This window comes from Amblyomma mixtum, chromosome 4, assembly GCF_055824585.1.
Source record: "Amblyomma mixtum isolate Tamu chromosome 4, ASM5582458v1, whole genome shotgun sequence".
Taxonomy (NCBI): Eukaryota; Metazoa; Arthropoda; class Arachnida; order Ixodida; family Ixodidae; genus Amblyomma; species Amblyomma mixtum.
The window spans coordinates 9,310,567-9,330,559 of NC_143015.1; the positions used below are offsets into that span (position 1 = coordinate 9,310,567).

A 19,993-nucleotide genomic window follows, 5' to 3' on the forward strand; every position below is an offset into this window, starting at 1 on the left:
GCTCCACCGTAAGCAGCTTCGGCACGAATTTCGCCGCAACTCTCTCCATGGCCAAATATTCGGTGATAATATAATGTGCAGAAAAATTGCTGATGTCCACCTCTTCAGCAATTCCTCGGATGATCACACGACGGTCCCTTATCGCCACAGCGTTCACTTCGGCAATGACCTGGTCATTTCGGCATGTTGATGGCCGACCGGAGCGTGGCTCGCTCTCCACCGATGTGCGGCCATCTTTAAACCAATTGTACCACTTTTTAATTTTTGTGCTGCTCATAGTATCTTCACCGAAAGCCGTACTGAATATGCCGAACGGTTTCCACTTCGCTGTCGTCCAGTTTCTGGCAAAATTTGTTGCAGTAGCGCTGCTCCTGTCGCTCCGCCATTTTCCTTAGAATAAAAAAACCGACGAGAGCACTGCGCACTGCCTCACTCAAACGCTGCGTCCCAGCGACTGACGCTATCGGCAGGCCTGAAAAAATTCGTGCATGCGCACGAAGGTAGGTTCAATGTCGGCTGGTGCAAGCGCGCTTGTTTCATATCCATCAGGTGTTCGCAAAAAAAAATAAAGTCGGATACTTTTCTAACAGACCTCGTACATTTCGCTCTCTATGTGGATGAAATTACTGCAGCTAAATCGATGCAACAAAAGGGGGGCCACGACAATTCTGTAACCATATAAGTTGGCTGGGTAAAACATATCAGAGAAAGCATGAACATATTGAAGGTGCTAAGGGAAAATGTTTCGAGGGAGAGACGATGTGAACTACATTACGTCAGTTATAGCTGAGTCATTTAGGAACGACAAAGTATTCCCCCCAAGCGAGGGAGCAACACAGGACAGCACAATAGACAACAACTTAGAACTGACTAGTCTTAACTGGAAAAAGGCGGAATCAAGTATTCCTAACTCCACATCCGCAGGGATAGACGAAATTCTAATCAAACTGATTAATGGACTTGGCCCAAGAAGCAAGGAAACACTGATAAAAGCATTGGAGACAGTCGTAACAAATAAGCAAATTCCGCACAGCTGGAGACGAAGTAAAATGAATTTGATTGTTAATGGGAAAGGAGATAAGATGTACATAAAGTCCTTCCGGCTGATTACGATAACATCTGCATTATACAGGCTGGTAATGCAGACGCTAAAAATTAAAATGATGTCATGGGTAGAAAGTAATAAGATGCCCGGAGAACTTCACAACGGGTTGAGAAGGGATAAGCGCTTAGATGTTAGCCTGTTCGTGTTTACTCAATGCATAGAAATAGCTAAGGCGGAATACAGACCTCTGTATTTAGCCTTGCTGGACATAAGCGGTGCATACGACAACGTGAACAGGGAACTCCTGCGGAACATGATAAAATATGAAGGTCTCACGTAATTAATTTTCTACGTGAAATACACTGAGATAATAATGACAGAAGCCAACAGCCAAAGAAACCAAGGGACACAGGGATCTTTAATTACATTATTTATTTTGTGCTGTTGTTTGATCTAGAATATTACTGAATATGTTATCGCTTAAAGCTAATTGATTAGAAAAGAAGAAGAAAAAACAACCACATGCCGCCGGTGGGATCCCAACCCACGACCTCCGAATTGCGCGTCCGGTGCTCTACCCCTGAGCTACGGCGACGGCTGTCAAATCTTCTGCTTTAGGGAAGTTGATATTACATGAGAAGGGACAAAAAGTACGCTAACTCTGGACATACACAAGGGATTAATGCAAAGCTGTTCTCTATCACCGCTGCTGTTCATGGTTTATATGAGAAATATGGAAAGAAGGCCACAAGGAAGTAATCTAGGTTATAATTTGTCGTATAGATTGGGCGGAAAGGTCGTTGAGCAACGCCTCCCGAGTTTAATGTATGCCTACGATAGCCAGGAAGAGTTACAAACTCTGGTGAATTTTTGTGGAAATGGAGGAGGCGTTCTACGTACTTGTTTTACCGCAATTAAGTCAGCTGTGATGATTTTCAACGATGGAACTGATCAGGTGCTTACAATACAATGCCATGAAATACAGAGTGGCCGAAAACAATTACCTCGTGATATGAATAAAGGAAGGGCAAATATACACGGAAAAGCACGAACAGTCTCTTAAGGTGAAAGCGCGAAGAGTTGCCGGGATAATGAAACATAGGGTAATATGGAGGTACAACAAATATGAAGTACTGAGAGTTATTTGGAGAGGAACATGATGCCGGTGCTTACTTTCGGGAATACGTTTCTGTGCTCAAGGGCAGAAGTTCCGCCGAGATTAGACGTAAATCAGAGAGCTGTTGGAAGATTAGCTCTGGGTGCCCACGTCAGAACCACAAACGAGGCAGTACAAGGGAATATGTTCTGTGAAATGATGTAAACATGGGAAGCTCAGTGTAAAATACTATATGAAGGACGCCTGAGGAAATTGGACGATAACAGGTGGGCAGCTAAGATATTTAAACACTTATACAAAAACAGCGTTCACTCTAAATGGCGGAACATAACTAGGAAACAAACCAGTAAATATACTGCACACTAGGACGAAGAAAGAAAGAGCATTAAACCACAGGTTAAAAAAAACGGCAGGCAAAAATTTGAATAATGAAGTGGAAAAGAAGCATAGTGTAAAACTAATTCGATACCGGAAAAGGCAGATCAGGAAGGAATACTTCAATGAAAATTCAAGCGGCAGTGCCCTAGTCTTTGAAGCTAAGTCAGGGTCTCTTAGAACGCGCAGCTACAAACAGAAATGTAACGAACAAGATGACACATGTTCTGTGTGCGGTAAATCTGTAAAAACTATTGAAAACCTCAGGCTCAAATGTGATGGTATCCAACCGGATGTCAATGCAGGCACAGTCACTCTTCCTTGGCCCCTGGTGTTTAGAGATAACAATGGTCATGTAAATAAACCTGCGGTGGAAGTTAGCAACAAGCGATTGGAAGGTTGGTGGCTTAAAGTGGAGTGGTGTCGTCAGGTTAGAAGTGTAGGAAAACGTACTAAAAGTAAATGGGGAATTTTAATAGCAATTCAGTGGACAATTAAACAAAAATAAAGGAATAAAGTCGAGCATGGTAGCAACTGCCACATGATCGTTTCAAAGGGGTGGTGGTGGTGGTGGTGAAAACATTTATTAGGACGGGACAGGAGGTATGCTTGTATCAGCCTGAAAGAGAACGATCCTTACAAGATCAGCAACCCGATTTTAATCCGGTGTATACCTTCAAAGATATTACAGCCTACTATCAAGATAGTCATCACCTTTACCCTCGCCCATGTAAAAGGTGTCAAGATTGCGGATGAGAGGCTCCTTCTCTGCCTTCTCACCAATACTTTGCTGTGCCCGGTAGCACTGAAACATTTTGGCCCCTCCTTTAACTGCAGCTGCCCGCACTTCATAGCGGTGTCTACTGACACCTATCACATGGTGTGGGCCTGCCTCTCCAACCCGGCTATTCCCCCCATCCCCAACTCAACCCGGGAGGGCGGGGAGGCGACCCTGCTCGGCTGCGGCGACTTACAGGCCCTACAGGCCTTACTCTGGCGTGCCTGGAAGAGGGGGGGGGGGGGGGGGGGGTGGCTGCCGCCAATTGGGTGCCAAACTAGGAACCTCCACCTAGTTTCAAAGGGAACGCTACTGTCATCCATCCATGCATCCATCCGTCCGTCCGTCCGTCCGTCCGTCCGTCCGTCCGTCCGTCCGTCCGTCCATCCATCCATCCATCCATCCACCCCCCCCCCTGCGCACACACACACACACACACACACACACACACACACACACACACACACACACACACACACACACACACACACACACACACACACACACACACACACACACGCACGTCTTAGAAACGCATCTTCGAGCTATGTACGGAGGTGTTTAAAAAATTTAATTATCAGCGTGTAAATTGCTGATTTAAGCCAGTAGCGAAGTTGTCCGGATCGCACTCAAAGCTACACACGCCAAGCCGCTTCAGCCGCGTCTAGTAGCCCGATACATTACAGCTTTCGCTCTCTGGCCAGGTTCAACAGTAGTTAAACCACAGCTTTTTTTTACTTTTTACTTTATTACCATTTACAGTGATACATGCGCTCGGCGTTATTCAGGCTATGCTGGGCAGTTTGCGAAGGCGAAAATCTGGGAGAAAACCGAGGTTAAATGCGTAAAATGAAAATACTGATGAAACTTGCAATTTATCTCCACAATCTCTTCGTTTTGAACACTTTCAAGAGCTGCTCAAGGCGGTAATGCAAGTCGGGCAAGATTAGCCAACACCTTGCCAGCATACGTCGCGCTAATCGTATATAAAAACAGCATCCTGAACTACCTTTTCAATTACTGCGGGCATTTTTGAAAAATAGTCACAACACCACTCACTTATTTAAGGAGCTATTTGCTGCCTTCCTTGGCCCTAATTGGACCAGAGATTTCTACCTTTCACAGTGCGGCAAACAACTTGTAAGACGAAGTATAGAAAGCAGTGTTTCCTGAGCTCCATTAGTTAACTCCAATGAATGTCTGCTTTACATGAAATCACTCCCGTGAATGTCAATGCGAAAGTAACGAAGGAGGTGACAGCTTCAAGAGATTGGATCGGGCTTCACTGACCGCTTCTGCCAACTGCTTAATGGCGAGCTGATTTGGGGCTTCACAACTTGTGCCTCAGATCACGCTTTTGACGAGCGCCAAATTTGGCAAAATATGGACACCTTTAGACGAACCACTATGAATCGAATGACTGGTGTTTTCAATTCTTACGTACCAATAGTAATCCCGAAATGACCATGTTAAGACGATTTTTCAGGGGCCTCATGCTTAGCTTATTGATATAAGCTGACCACTTCTGATTAAGGAGCTGAAGGTTTGCTTGGCAGAACAATTATTCGTTAATGCAGACTAGCTTTCCACCATATTCACTAGGGCGTTGTAGATAAGCGTCACCGTTTGCTGCTGAAACATAACTCGGCCTATCAGAGTAGTGACAGATTCTGCTGATATGTATTTACTTTCGGTAAATCTAACACAAACTGAAGCTTCTTAAGCCGTCTGAAGCAGCCTTGGGGCAGTGTGTGTTGAAGCTCGCCAGCGCCTCCCTGGGAGTCCAGTGGGCGGTGCTGACCATTTCCAAGAAGTCGGGAGAAGCAACAGCTCTAGCCACCAGTTCTGACAATAAATGTTTATTCGTTCCATAAATCGTAACAAAGCAGAGTGTTACTAAAACAGAAAAACCTTTCATGTAGTGCATATGTGCAGTTAGATGAGATTTTTTTAGCAGAACACAATCGAAGTACAGTCAATGCCAAAGGCGGTGTTGAACGCCTGTATCATAGGACCCAGCGTGCTGTAGGCCTGGCTTCCAAGCACCAAAGCAGGCAGACTGACGACTGTGCACACGAGTTCCTGAATGGCATCAGCAGGGCTCGTATTCAGCGCCTCGACAACAATGCACTGAAAAAGGAAGAGACCAGTGTCAGACATTATTATACATCCAGTTAGCGAAGCTTCAGTTCCCTCCCTGTTTTGGTGGAATTTTTTCTACGTTCCTTTAAATCCGGGCGGAGTGTAGTGCAACCTGTCCCGATGTATTTACGCGGCGATCCTACTTATTTTGCATTTTTTAACTTTCACGCAGTCTCATTCTTTGCCTTTCTAAACTGTTTTTACCTTTACGTTGCAAGCTAATAACATAGATTTACCATTATGGGAGCGCCACCACATGAATGGGCTACATATACCCTTCCCAGGAATTGCATCGGCAGTGGGCTCGGCGGCACTACTAGCATGCGGTGCGCTAACCCTTTCGTCTTCATTGTGCAGGTGAGCAGGCGTTTTGGCAAATGCTTCCGCTCTAGCGACCGTTTCTTGGTAGTGCTGCCGTGCCTGCAGCTGTGTCTTGAAGTGTTTGATGTTTCTGTATTCCTGTGCAAACTCCTCCTGTTCTCAGGGGACGTCGAAACAAATCCCGGCCCTGAAATGGCACAAATCGCTAAACAACTGAAGGATATCGCGGAAGATATTAAAGAAATAAAGGAAAAACGGCTGACAGACATAGAAAACAAGTTAGATGCCATAACACTTCTAGAAACTAAAGTGCAGTCTTGTCAAACTGAGATTTCTCGCATGAATCACGTAATAGAAATACTGGAAAAAAAGATAGATGTTCTTGAGAACAGGAGCAGGAGATCCAACTTAATTGTTTATGGGCTACCAGAAGATGAAGAAGAATCAACCGAAACTCTGGAGCAGGCTGTCAACAAAAGTATCATTCAAGATACCCTAAAGCTCGATCCAGTTGCCTTTGAACGTATTCACCGGTTAGGCAGGCCGCAGGCTAATAAGACTAGACCGGTAATTTTTAAACTACTGGATGCCCGTAACAAGTCGGCAATACTGAAGCAAGGTTTTAAACTTAAAGACACGAAATATGCCATTGGGGAAGATTTCTCTCCGAGAATTCGAGAAATCAGAAAAAAACTGTGGAACAGTGCCAAAGAAAATCGACAAAAAGGGGACAAAGTTTCGCTTGCCTTCGACAAATTATTTATAAACAGCTGTGCCTTTGTTTGGGATGACGAAACGAACGAGAAAGTTCCGCTGAAAAAAAACGAAGAGCAGGAGGAGACAGCTGAAAAAAGGAGCCCACCAACGACACGGGGAAGAGCGCGATTAAAGCACTGACCATCATAAATGTAAACGCAAGGAGCATAGTAAACAAAGTAGAATCTTTAGAAAACATATTAATTGATCGGGAACCTGATATTGTCGCCGTCACGGAGACTTGGCTTTCACCAGAAATTTCGAGTCATGAAATCGCACCACCCAACTACTCAGTCATTCGGAAAGACCGAGACTCCCGTGGCGGTGGTGTGGCTCTCTTGATAAAGAAAACCCTGCCGTTTGTTACGCTCCCAGATGTGTCAGGTGCTGAAAGCGTATTCTGCAGACTTCTCTGCAACAATACTACTGTCTGTGTAGGCTGTCTGTATAGGAGCCCCTCTTCAGGAGATGAGTGCATTTCTGTCATTCATGACTTCCTTCAACAATATGCTTGCAGCACTAGAATCATTCTCATGGGTGACTTCAGCCTTCCGGACGTGGACTGGATAACTATGCAACACACATCATCATCTTCAGAAGCTCTTTTTGACTTAATGCTCTCCTTTAATCTCCACCAAATTATCCTAGAACCAACGCGCAAGCAAGGATCAGCAAACAATATCCTCGATCTTATACTAATCAGTGATCACTTTCCAGTACACCAAGCGCAGACAGAAATCATCGAAGGCATCTCTGATCACAACATACCATTATGTTTGTTACCTCTAGACTGCTCAATACAAAAACGATCTGATGTCAAGAAGACACTGAACTTTGATAAGGCTGATGATGCCAGCATATTAACCTACCTGGCACATGAATTTGAAGCATTCAGTGAAATGGTCTCCGACCCCTCAATCAATATTAACAGGGTTTGGCTTCATTTTAAGACTATGGTTTCACACTGCATAACTAATCATGTTCCACTAAAATCCAAGCGTCCACAAAGAAACAGTCCATGGGTAACAAGGGATGTCATCCACGCCAAACGTCATGTGAAAAGGTTGCGTATTTCTATCAAAAATCATGGTTCATGTCCTTCTAAAACTACAAAACTAGCGTGCGCAATCGCAAAGTTCAGAGAGATAGGCAAACAGGCCAAGAAACACTATTTTAATGTAACACTGCCTAACTTTCTGACAAACCACCCGCATAGATTTTGGAACCATTTCCGCCCAACTAACAACCCGTTATCCGACTTGTCTCCTGAGGATAGAGCTAACAATGCTAATGCGTACAACACGTTTTTTCACTCAAGTTTCACAAAAGATGACGGTAATCTCCCGGACTTTTACGGCAATCAAACATCACGCATTGACCCTTTAATCATATCAGATGCGGGCATTTTTAATCTATTACTCACGCTTGACCCTAAAAAATCACCCGGACCAGACAATATCTCAAACGATTTCTTGAAACGATACGCAGAATGGTGCAGCAGATACTTGGGTCTGATATTTCGTAAATCTCTCTCGTCATCAACTTTACCCGACGACTGGAAGAAGGCAAAGATTATACCAGTACACAAAACAGGAGACACCACATTACCATCGAATTATAGACCAATATCTCTCACCAGCACGGCTTGCAAGTTGCTCGAGCATGTCATCCTTAAACACCTAACAAACTTCCTTGATACTCACAATCTGTTATCATCAAACCAACATGGATTCCGGCATGGGCTATCAACCGTCACACAGCTTACAGAGGTTGTGCATGACCTTGCATTCGCCATCAATAACTGTAGCCAGACTGACATTATATTATTGGACTTTTCTAAAGGATTCGATCGCGTCTGTCATAACAAATTAATAGCAAAGTTACGGGGTGCCATCGGGGATGGGGAAATTTTAGATTGGATTTCAGAATACTTATCAAACCGGACACAATTCGTACTGTTTCAGAACATGGAATCTGCGACAGTACCCGTCATATCAGGTGTACCTCAAGGATCCGTGTTGGGGCCACTGTTATTTTTAATTTTCATCAACGACATAACCAACAATATCGATTCTAACATCAAACTCATCGCCGATGACTGCATTATCTATAAAACAATTAACAGCTACGAAGACCACATTTCACTCAGCGATTCATTGAACAAAATAACCGAATGGTGCAAAACATGGGAAATTGCGGTAAACACGACTAAGTCTGTTTGCATGACGGTAACAAGAAAAAGGCAGCCTTATGATTTTCCGTACTTTGTTAATGGCAGAATACTGACGAAAGTTCACCAGCATAAGTACTTAGGTATCACACTAACTTCTGACCTCAGATGGGACGCGCACATTGCTAGCATAACCTCGAAAGCATTACGCAAACTATTTTTTCTTCGAAGATGTCTCCGCCTTGCACCCACATCGACAAAGCTTCTCGCATATACTACTTTCGTTCGACCAGTTTTAGAATACGCTAACACAGTTTGGTTCCCCCATTCAGTGACTAATGTAACAAAACTAGAAAAAGTACAGCGTAAAGCATTGCGGTTTATACACAACAAATATTAGCGCACGGATTCACCAACTAACCTCGCGGCTATTTCGGGTTTAGCGACGCTATCATCAAGAGCGCCACAAACACGACTAAAATTTTTATTTCACCTGATGCACAACTACTACAAGATAGACGTATCAAAATACATATCTTTCTCGCAATCACGCCCGTCGAGGCATAAACACGCACGCGCGATAACAGAATACTCGATGCCATAACGACACGTTCATGTAGTCGTACTTTCCCCTCGTGATCAGAGAATGGAATCGCCTTGATCCCTCAATCATAACTTCAACCACATTATCTCAGTTCACGTCACGGATAGAATCCTTATCAATTAACGAATAAAGCAGTTTCACTGACATACTCAACCGTCTTTCATCACTTCATTAGATTGTTAATTAATCGTGAAGAAAGTCTCTCTTATTTTTTCCGCTGCTGTGTTCCCATGTGCTCTAATTGAATTCCTTATGGCAATGCTCCACCCGACTCCTAGACATGTATTTTTCTTTTTCCTTGCTAATGTTTACCTTTTCTTTTATTTTGCTTGTTCCTTTCTGTTCACCTGTGTTTGATTTGTATTCACTTTTTTTTTAATTCCAGAGTGCACTGCTCAAATTTTTATCATGTTTGTCATTTTTGTTCGCCCACCTGCTATGGTCCCTGCTGGGACTGGCAGTATTGTAAATAAATAAATAAATAAATTATTACAATACACTAGCTTGTTTACGCAATTAAAAAAGAAGTAATAAAAATCTCTCCCTGCACTCAGTATTACAACTATACAGAAGCTGGTTTCAACGAAGTTGAAAGGGCGGAGCGATTTATTCGACTAATTTTTTTCTTCGTTGCGGCCATAGGTGAATTTCTCCGCACCTGTCGTATGCGATCAGGCTTACGTACCACCGTGGAGACTGAGAGCAACCTTGTTACCGTTTCGTATGCCGGAGATGTGTGTGCTAGGAGCCGTCAAAGCGCGAAGTCAGCCCCCCCCTCCGGCCGAATATAGGTGCACAAGAATGAAATGCCAGCGTTACGAAGTCACACAGATCCGTTTTTCCCGCCCTTAAAGCGGGTCTATGAGGAAGAATACCGCAACCGTAACGAGAGTCCTATTCAGAATATCTGGCCCCAGTTTTTAAGCGCTGAAACCAATACGGGCTGCTATGCAACAGAGCACGCGGCGGAATTTCGGGCAATTAACAATCATTCTTTGTTCTATCATTCTATGCATACATTCTCGCACAACTTAAGGAAGCTAGCGCAGCGTTCTGACGTTCGCGTAGCCTTTTCCGCCCCGTGTAAGCTCTCCATCCTTAGTCGCATGAGTTGTCCCGTGACAAAGCCAATGGTTGCATGCAAGAAAAACCATCAAAACAGGTATGTAGATTGTACTGAAGGGATAGTTTATGAACTTCCGCTATCTTGTGGGAAAATATACGTCGGACAAACAGGGCGTTGCCTCAACGACAGATTAAGGGAACATAAAAATGATTTGGCTACCTCCAAAGACCGCAACCTGCCGCTTCACTGCTCTGAATGCACAAAAGAAAATCAGGAAGTGTGTAAACCCATGTTTCATAGGTGCCGAACTTTCAAAAGAAGCAAGGACCGAACCACGAGGGAAATAATTGAGGCCCAAAGGATATCAGCTCTGGGTGACTTTTGCGTCAGCACCCCTTCTCTTGCGCTATCTGAAAAAGAACGGGCGTACTTGGCAAAGCGCGCGACACGTCGTTAGGTTTTTTTCAAAAAATTTTTTTGGCGCATTTTACCAGTTTGCCGCCTTCGCGCATCTTGCCTTATGTATATATACATGTATTTTCCATGAATAAATTTAGTTGTAAGTCAGCGCTGTGTGTGTCTTTTCTATCTGTGTCCCTGTCTTTTGCGCTGTTTTAAAGAATCATGGTTCACCAACTAGCCTGCGCGTCTACCCTTGTAATTAACAATCGTTTAGGCTGGCTTCCACGCATGACACACCAGCAACGTAGCAACAATACTTTACTACAAAAGAGCAGTGTCTTGTCAAGAATAAGTGAGAGAAATTGCAGGTTACGAGAAAGCCAGTTTAAAAGCGCTCGCAAATGCTCCGGGAACGTTTGTTTTCACCAAAGTCTTTCTTGCTCTTTTCAAGTTATGGGCGGCGCTTTCAGTACTTCCTTACATCTTGCAGGCAATTATAGTCAGCATGCTTGGAGCTATGTGAAATCTATATGGTACTAGACACTTCGCATCCATTGCAGCCGCTTTATTATGGCTGCGTTTTGGCCAACGGAAGCTGCCTTCAGCTTCAGTGTTTCGCCAGTGCCACTAACCTTGATTACAGCAGCGCCTGATAGCCTTAGCCGCTTACGTGCCATAAAACCCAGCACTACTAATGTTTACCTTGCGAAACCAGCGGTGCATTGATAGCGTCTAACCCCGCGATGACGCGGCGAAATACGAAATGCAGGGGGGTGGGGGGGGGGGGGGGGCAGTTTGTTGCCCTTAAGGGGACACTGAGGAGAGCACTATTAATATTTTTTTTATAGGAAAATCCGATAGTTCGGCATGTCATGGCTTTGTTGCCACTTGGCCGGCAGCGAAAGATGCATTTATTTCTAAGAAATTTGGATTCGAAGTTGAAAAAGTTTTTCCCGCCGCTCTGATTCAAACTTGGGATTCTCCTATGACGACACAGGACTAAGTGACGTGAAACATGACGTGCGCATGACGTACCGCAGACTCCGTGATTTCTAGCGGACAGCAGTGCGGCCTAGCAGCAGACGAAAAGAAAGCTACCGCCGTCCGCACGTTGAAGGCATCTATCCGCTATTGCGGCCGTCGCTACAGTCGCTTTGATTACGTTTGCACTGGCGTTTTGACAGCGTTACGATGGATCTCGTTCTCGAAGTCGTCAACGAAGTTGTCGCAAATAGACACCTTTAGCATGCCGTGTACCTTGTTACCGCTAGCGGAATACCGGGAGCCTGCCTACCGCCGGAAAACTGGCGCTGATTGGTCCCGATGCATCAGGAGCGCGCGTAGCTGCCGGGCACGTGGCGCCATCTGGCGACGTCAAGGACATTTGCGCATGCATTGGCTGCGCCTCAGGTATTTGTGGCTTCTCGGGTCCTAGAGTTGCTAGAACCATTGGTTCTAGCCACGCTGCTTTGTCCTATGACGTCATCACGCTCGTACTTGCGAGTTTGGCCTGTGGCGGCGATACCTTTATTTTGGTTCTTGCTCTTTCTACGTTACAAGAGCTTTGTTGTCAGTATGAGTGGCAGTTTTCTAATCAGATTCTGTCGATACAAGCCAACTTCAATTTCTCCTCGGTGTCCCTTTAAGTGCGGTGACGTGAAAGCCTTAAGCGTGGTCAAGGTTCGCCTCTAAGAGTGGAACGCGACAGCGTCTTGCAGCGCTGCCAGGGAGTCCACAGAACGCCATCGCCCGTTCGGCTCTACGCCTTGGTCATCGGTAAAAAAAATTCAGGGGCACTTTGGCTCTCTCAAGTGCTGCATGGCGAAAGCGTTTCCTGGCCATGCACTGTTTGTTTTTATTTACTTTTTTATTTTTCATATTTTGTTTTTTTTTTTGGCTTCTTTTCTTAATTTTATTGTTTTTATTTTTATTTTTTATTTTTGTTCTTTCCTTATTTTTATTTTTTATTTCCCTTTTCTTGACTTTACTCCTTTTATTTTATTTATGAAGCCCATGCATTCACTAGATGCGCCTTTATTCATGCTGGAACCTTGAGCCTTTTATGCAGTGACGCCGAAAGGCGGACGAATCTGCCGACGCGTCTGTCGACACGGCTGCCGACGCGTCTGTCGACACTCCTGCTGACGCGTCTGTCGACACGGCTGCCGACGCGTCTGTCGACACTTCTGCCGGCGCGTCTGTCGACACGGCTGCCGACGCGTCTGCTAACGACAGTATGAGGCATTAAAGGCTTTCGCCTTAATATATTTTTGAGGAAAGGAAGTGCATCTCTCTCGCATATCTCGGTGGACACCCGAACCTCGCCGTAACGGGGAGGGAGGAAGATGGGAGTGAACGAAGACACTGTATTCACTAGACGCGCCTTTGTTCATTCCAAACCGTAGAGCTGGCATGGCGGAGCGGTTAGCGTGCTCGTCTCGCACTGCGGAGACCCAGGTTCGATTCTCCAACTCGAGCAATTTCCTACTCGGTTTTATTTATTTATCTTGTCGGACTAGAAAAGTTAATTAGGCTACTTGGTTGATTAAGCAATTAACTAAACTCAGTTCCACTTACGTGGAGCATCACTATACCATTCCTTTAATTGGTTGCGTGGTTACTAGCCAAAGTGCAATTTGTCCCGTTTAAAATTCGCGAACTGTGACGTCACGACCATTTCGACCAATTGAAAAGCGTGACATTTCTGCCGACAACTCCTGCATACAACGATGAGGCATTAAAGGCTTCCGCCTTAAAACCAAACACATATTCGACAGTACAAGTTGTTGGACGAGTTGCTTATTGTATTCCACTCCTACACCGCAACTGGCAGGCATAATTGGGAGGACACAACACAGCGCTCCATTGTGACCAGCCTACTGCGCTTCGTCAAGTGCGTGTTATCCATGGAATACAGAAAACCAACTCGCCCAACAAGTTGTATTGTCCACTGACCTTGTTAACTCTGGCAGCAGATCGCCGTGCGCACCGCGTTGCGTGGCGCAGTTCAGCGAGCCGATGACCGAGTCGGCGTCGATTTAGGCGCCACTAAGCTGACGAATTGTACAACAAAAACACCCAACTCTATCCTCAGATGCGACTAATATCAGCACTAGCTGCGCGTACAGAACACTTAATCGATCTATATGTGATAGCATTTCGCTAGTGGTTTTTCAAAAACCACCTGGTTTCTGCGTAACGTAATTTTCTGATTGTCTAGGTCCTGAAGTCATCAGCGCTGTCGAATTTGAAAATTTGAGCCCTAGAATCTTCGCCTACCTTCCATTGGATTATCATGAGAGAATATACTAATCCGACACAGTAATCTACCTTATTTCACCAGTAATCGACATTAATCCAGCCACTAATCTTCCTATATTCAACCCCTATTCCCCATAAACCCCTTAGTTCGAAACTAACAATCCATAATTCGTTTTCTGTGCTGTGTACATCCAAAGTTTTTCAGGGTCCTTGGCAATTTCAGCGGGTAAGCAAACTTTCAAATGCTATCACATTTTCTTTAACCTGGCTCTGAAAGGGGCTGTAATAAAGTTTCGGCACGCCTGGGATGTTAAAGCATGTCGTTTCGCGAAAATTGTCCACGAAGAATTTTTTTAATCCGCTTTGTAGAAGCTGAGTTATCTCCCTTGAAATTTGACTTTCAGCGTCTTCTTGCATTTCCCTCTTCTCCTGTAACATTTTGTACGCCGAAAGGTCGGCGCTCCTCCGCCGGCCCCACGTACGGGGGCGGAGCTTCCTGACTTGCCGGAGTTACGCGGCTTAATAGAACACGGTGCTGGACTAGTTGGTTATTCATACTTGGTAGGAAGACAGCGCAAAAAACGACAACCACAGGGGAGGACAAGACACAGAAGAAAGCTACTATCAACAGATTTATTTTGTTATCAAGTCACATTTAAATAACCAGCCAGTCACATCACATGTCACACTTTGCAGCGCCAACATTAGCGACCCATCTATAAGGCTGTACTCAGTGGAGCGCGATTTTTTGGAAGAATTTTTATAACAATCTTTGTAACAGCTTTTACTTCCTTGCCTGGCCGTATGTCATGCGCGGTTCTTTCCTTTTCTTTTTCCTTTTGGCAATCTGGCTCTGACAGTAGCTAAAGTTACAGCTCAAGAGGCGATTGAACCTTTCTTATCTGTTAGTCTAAGATAGCTGGCGTTGCAAAGAGAGACATGTGATGTGACTGGCTGGCTATACAAGTGTGACTTGATGACAGAATAAATCTGTTGATAGTAGCGTTCTTTTGTGTCTTGTCCTCCCTTGTGGTTGTCGTTTTTGCGCTGTCTTCCTACCAAGCAATTGCGCGGCTTATTGGCCGCGGCCATGGCAGCTGCCCGACATCTGAAGGAATCTAACCAATAGCCGTCTCTCAACTTGCATACGCAGGTGGGAGCGACGGAGGAGGGTGCGAGCATGAAAAGGTCGCCGGGAAGGGCTCGCCAACTTTAGCGCGTGATTGTGGGTTCCCTGCTGCGTGCAGAAGCGAACTATTTGGCTCATGTTTTCACCACAGCACAGTGCAGTGATTTAGCGAGTTGATCTGCTCTCATCAGAGCGTGTTTCAGAGCCCCATTAAGAATGTGGTTGGAAGGCCCCTAAGCCTTATTAGATCCCCTTTCCAAGGTGACGTCACGAGCTTTAGAGGCGTGAACTGAAAAGTCCCGGAAATCCTCCTGGTCATCGTCCGCGACACGTTCCTGTGTTGCGCACAATTAAGTTGGGATGAGACTTTTAAAACTGCTTTTATAGTTTGGCTGTCGAGCTTTAGGACTAAAAGCTGTTGATATAAAATTTGCTAGGAATCATCGAAATAGATCCAGCTCGCATTAACTCTCGACTCTAACTTACAAATTTGTGTATTTTTCTTCATGTATTTTTCGCCTTACATATTAATTAATCCATCAGTCAAGTTTTATTTCCTTTTAAAAGGAAGAGTACGGCACTAAAAGCACAGAGTTTAACGAGGTCCCAATCTCTTACAAGTTGGCAAAAAGCAAGATGGCAAGAGGACGACCAGCCATACGGTAGTTACAGTAGTTACAGTAAATAGAGGACAAGCAGATATTGTGGACCAGTATATAATGAAAGTGGCAAAAATAAATAAATAAAATCTACTCAATGCAGAGTCCTGAAATTTTGTAGGAAAATAAAAAACGGTTACGTTACACAGTCAGGGCTAGCCCTATGCTCTGTAAGCAAAATTTATATTTATTGTTTTTTTCTCGGTGCAATAAAAATGTCATCCATGAATTTTTTGCCATTAAAATAGGAATTGACTTAGGCTAATCTTTCTAATCTTTACATGTAAACGGTTTTAATTGAAATCTGTGGAGAATTTTGTTTGCTAGTGCTTTATAGTCCCTGAGAAATAGGCACATAAACCTCCAAAAATGCTGTTTCGAGAAAAATGCAGATAATGAGGAAAAGTCTCTAAAATCTACCACCTTTCTGCTTCACACGGCCAATAAAAGGGATAAAAAAGAACATTCCGTGGGCCTTACAAATTAACATGGAGAAAACAAAAGTAATGCTAAACAGTCTAGCAAGCAAACAGCACTTAACAATTGGTAGCGAGGTGCTCGAAGTAGTAAGAGAATATGTCTATTTAGGGCAGGTACTGACCGCTGATCCGGATCATGAGAGGGAAATAACTAGAAGCATAAGAATAGGGTGAAGCGAATATGGCAGTTTTCTTTCAGTTCATGAATGGCAGTTTACTATCAATATCCCCCAAGAGAAAAGTTTCTAACAGCTGTATCTTACCGGTAGTCACCTATGGGGCAGAAACGTGGAGGCTAACAAAGAGGGTTCAACTTAAGTTAATAACAACGCAGCGAGCTATGGAAAGAAAAATGGTAGGTGTAACGTTAAGAGATCGGAAGCGTGCGGAGTGGGTGAGGGAACAAACACGGGTTAATGACATCCTAGTCAAAATCATTAGGAAGATGGGCTTGGACAGGACACATAATGCGAAGGGAAGATAACCGATGGTCCTCTTAAGGGTAATGCAATGGATTCCTCGAGAAGGCTAACGTAGCAGGGGGCGGCAGAAAATTAGGTGGGTGAATGAGATTAAGAATTTTTCAAGGATACGGTGGCTGCAGCTGGCAAAGGACAAGGGTAATTAGAGAGACATTGGAGACGCCTTTGCCCTGCAGTGAGCGTATTTAGCCTGATGATGATGATGATAGTAAATGCCTTGTAGGCAACATAAAGTAACCTGGTCGGTCTCTAGTTCTTCAAGTCCCTGACGTCTCCTTTCTCATTAATAAAGATAACGTTAGCGTTCTTCCAAGCTTCTGGTAGATTCGAGGTAATAAGGCAATAGGTATGCAGGGTGCCTAGTTCTAGCACAACGTCACCTGCGTCCTACAAAAGAACTGCTGTTACCGTGTCCTCCCCAGCTGCTTTCCTCCTTTGCATTGCTACTCAGTCTTTCTTTACTTCCGCTTTACTGACGGGATGTCCCATTGCTGTGCGCTACTGTCTCTAGCATTATCGTTCTGATTACATTTGCTACTGTACAGATTTGTGTAGAACTCTTCGGCTGGAGTAACTGTCTTAACCACATTGTGAATGGCATTACCCTCATGCCTCTTAACGCATGCACCTACCTTTTACCTACGCTTGGCTTCCTTTCCTCTAGTTTCAGACTACCTGCGTTATTTAGGGCACGCTCCATTCTCTTCATATTAAACTTCCACATGACAGTTACCTTGCTCTTATTTATTATCTTTTATAGCTCTGCCTTTTCTATTCTATTTAGGGTGAGACACTTTCATGCTTTGGCGTTTCTTAATAAGATCTTTCGTCTCCTGGGATAGCTTGCCGTTATCCTGTACAACCATCCTACCGCCTACTTCTTCGGCGCACTGCATAATGACAGGAGTGAGATTATCGTTCATTGTTGGAGCACCAAGATCGTCTGCCTCAGTGAAAGCCGAATATCTATTCTGCTGCGATTTCCTGAATTTCCCTGCTTTCTCTCTTAGCGCTAACTCCTTAATGGGCTTCCGCTTCCCTGTTAACGCTAAGCAGGTGGTCATCTCACAAGGTTCGAGAAATTGCTGTGCTTCTTGAAAATTTCCGCTGTGTTATTCCGAAACTTGACACTATGAAAGGTGTGCTTTTTACCTGCACTCCAGATGTCATTTCTAGGCAACGAAATTTGGTTAACCCGCGACGTTCCCAACAGTGAACTATCATTTACAGATAATCTAAGCGTTTTTCGTAAAGACATGAAAGAGGGACGGGGAGTACGAGTAATGATTACCGTATGGAGCGATTATCAGCCATGTTATTTCGGCTTTGACACGTGTGTTGAGCTGTTGTGGCTCATGGTTCGACCCAAAGGTCAAACACATATATCACAGGTGCACGTTACAGCCCTCCCAACAGTCGCCCTGATTTTATCGATCATCTGCACAATGCACTAGAATAGACTTACACTACATACCCCAAAGCTTCGTACTTTTAGGCGGAGATTTCAGTTATGCTGCTATTAATTGGACAGCGTCTTCTGTCACTTCCGGATCCAGTAGCTATGAATGTTCCCGCCTACTTCATAGTATGAACAGGTTCCATCCTATTCACCTAGTACAGGAGCCTACCCGAGGTGATAACGTTCTAGATTTATTATTTGCTAACCTTTCCACTGTCCTGTGTGTTTCCTCCTCTTGTGTGCGTGTTCTTGTGCGCTTAAATTCATTTCAATATACGCTATGCACCATCTAGCCCAAACAGAAGTTTTGTTAGTGTCTTTCCACTCGTTCCCGCACCTACGTACTTGAAGAAGTAAGCGATCACAGATTCGTCCCCAGTTTAGTACCCATGAGCCTTCCTACCAAGCAGATTACAGCCAAATGCATATGAAAAATGGGACTATGAAAGATTGGCCCGCATGCTAAGAGACTGCACAAACTTCCGGGACCACCTTTCAGACTCGCACGACAAATGAAAATTGGCGGTTATTTCGTGTTAAGTTGAAAGAAATCGAACATGTCTGCATCCCAAAAAATACACATAAAATGGGGAACTGACGCCTCCTGCTTCACAAAAAGCATTAAGAAATGTTTTAACAAAATGAGAAGAGTATACCGCAGAGGAAAGGGAGTGAACTCTGACAATGCCTGGCAACATTACAAAGATGTGTCTGCTACGACCGAAATCGCCATTAAGAACGCTAACAGCAATTTTTTAACCACACTTTAAGAGACTAGCTAGGAAGCAACCCTGCAAAATTCTGTTATCTGATTAACCCCAAGAATAACCATGTTTCCTTTATTGAAAGATGTGAATGGACTTGTGGCACCTCCAGAGGCAATGCCTGACTTATTTAACAAGCATTTTACAGAAAGCTTTACAACCTGATCAGTGCCTCTCAATTTTCCTGTACCTCTAGAACCGTTAGTTCATCATCCATCAGAACCGGTCGTCAATTAAGAAAGCTGGTGTTGCCCGTGCTATTCAGCTACTACCACTTAATTGTAGCCCCGGTCCAGTCGGTATCAACACTAAACTTCTAAAACTTATCGCATCCGTGTCGGCTACCATATTAACATTCATATTTCATCAGTCTTTAGATACAGGATGCATTCCCGATGACTGGAAAACAGCAAACGTGAGTCCAGTTTTCAAATCCGATGAGAGCCCGTCTCCGGAAATTATCGCCCCATATCGCTAACGTCGAGTTGTTGCAAACTGCTTAAACATAATATTTATTTGCAGATACTGACCCATCTAAACGACAATAGCCTGCTTACTGACAATCAGCATGGCTTTAGGCAAAAGAAGTCTTATCAAACACATCGATCTCATAACAGATCTTTATGAATTGCTTTACGAATTAATGTACACTGACGCATTGTGTTTAGATTTTTGAAAAGCGTTTGATCGTGCTCCCCATAAAAGACTAATGAAGACAGTTAACAACCTCAAACTACACCACATCACCCGTTGGATCGAAGAATTCATAAGCAATAGCTCCCAACGCGTCAAAAGTAAGGAGTATTCATTTAACAGTTCTCGCGTGATATCGGGTGTCCACAGGGCCTTAGGGCCTTTACTACTTTTAATTTATATCAATGACAAAGCATCTGCCACATCATCTAATGTATCACTCTTCACTGACGACGTCGTAATTTATGGAAAGATAGTTGCCCCTCTTCACGTAGCTATTCTCCAGTCTGA

General features: G+C 44.2%; 1 protein-coding gene and 1 non-coding gene across 2 annotated transcripts; one reads left to right on the forward strand and one right to left on the reverse strand.

Moving 5' to 3' along the window:
- Positions 1 to 1,568: 1,568 nt before the first annotated feature.
- On the reverse strand, positions 1,569 to 1,640 carry TRNAA-CGC (transfer RNA alanine (anticodon CGC)). The gene has a single exon. It is a non-coding gene; the product is annotated as a tRNA-Ala (tRNA).
- Positions 1,641 to 5,697: 4,057 nt separating this feature from the next.
- Positions 5,698 to 6,675, forward strand: LOC149345651 (uncharacterized). The gene has a single exon (XM_089585267.1). It carries the CDS (start codon positions 5,698 to 5,700, stop codon positions 6,673 to 6,675), a length of 978 nt encoding a protein of 325 aa, XP_089441393.1.
- The last annotated feature ends 13,318 nt before the right edge of the window (positions 6,676 to 19,993 follow it).

Excerpts from the sequence above, each read along its gene's own strand:
- LOC149345651 (XM_089585267.1), top strand. The coding sequence starts at position 5,698 with ATGGGAGCGCCACCACATGAATGGGCTACATATACCCTTCCCAGGAAT.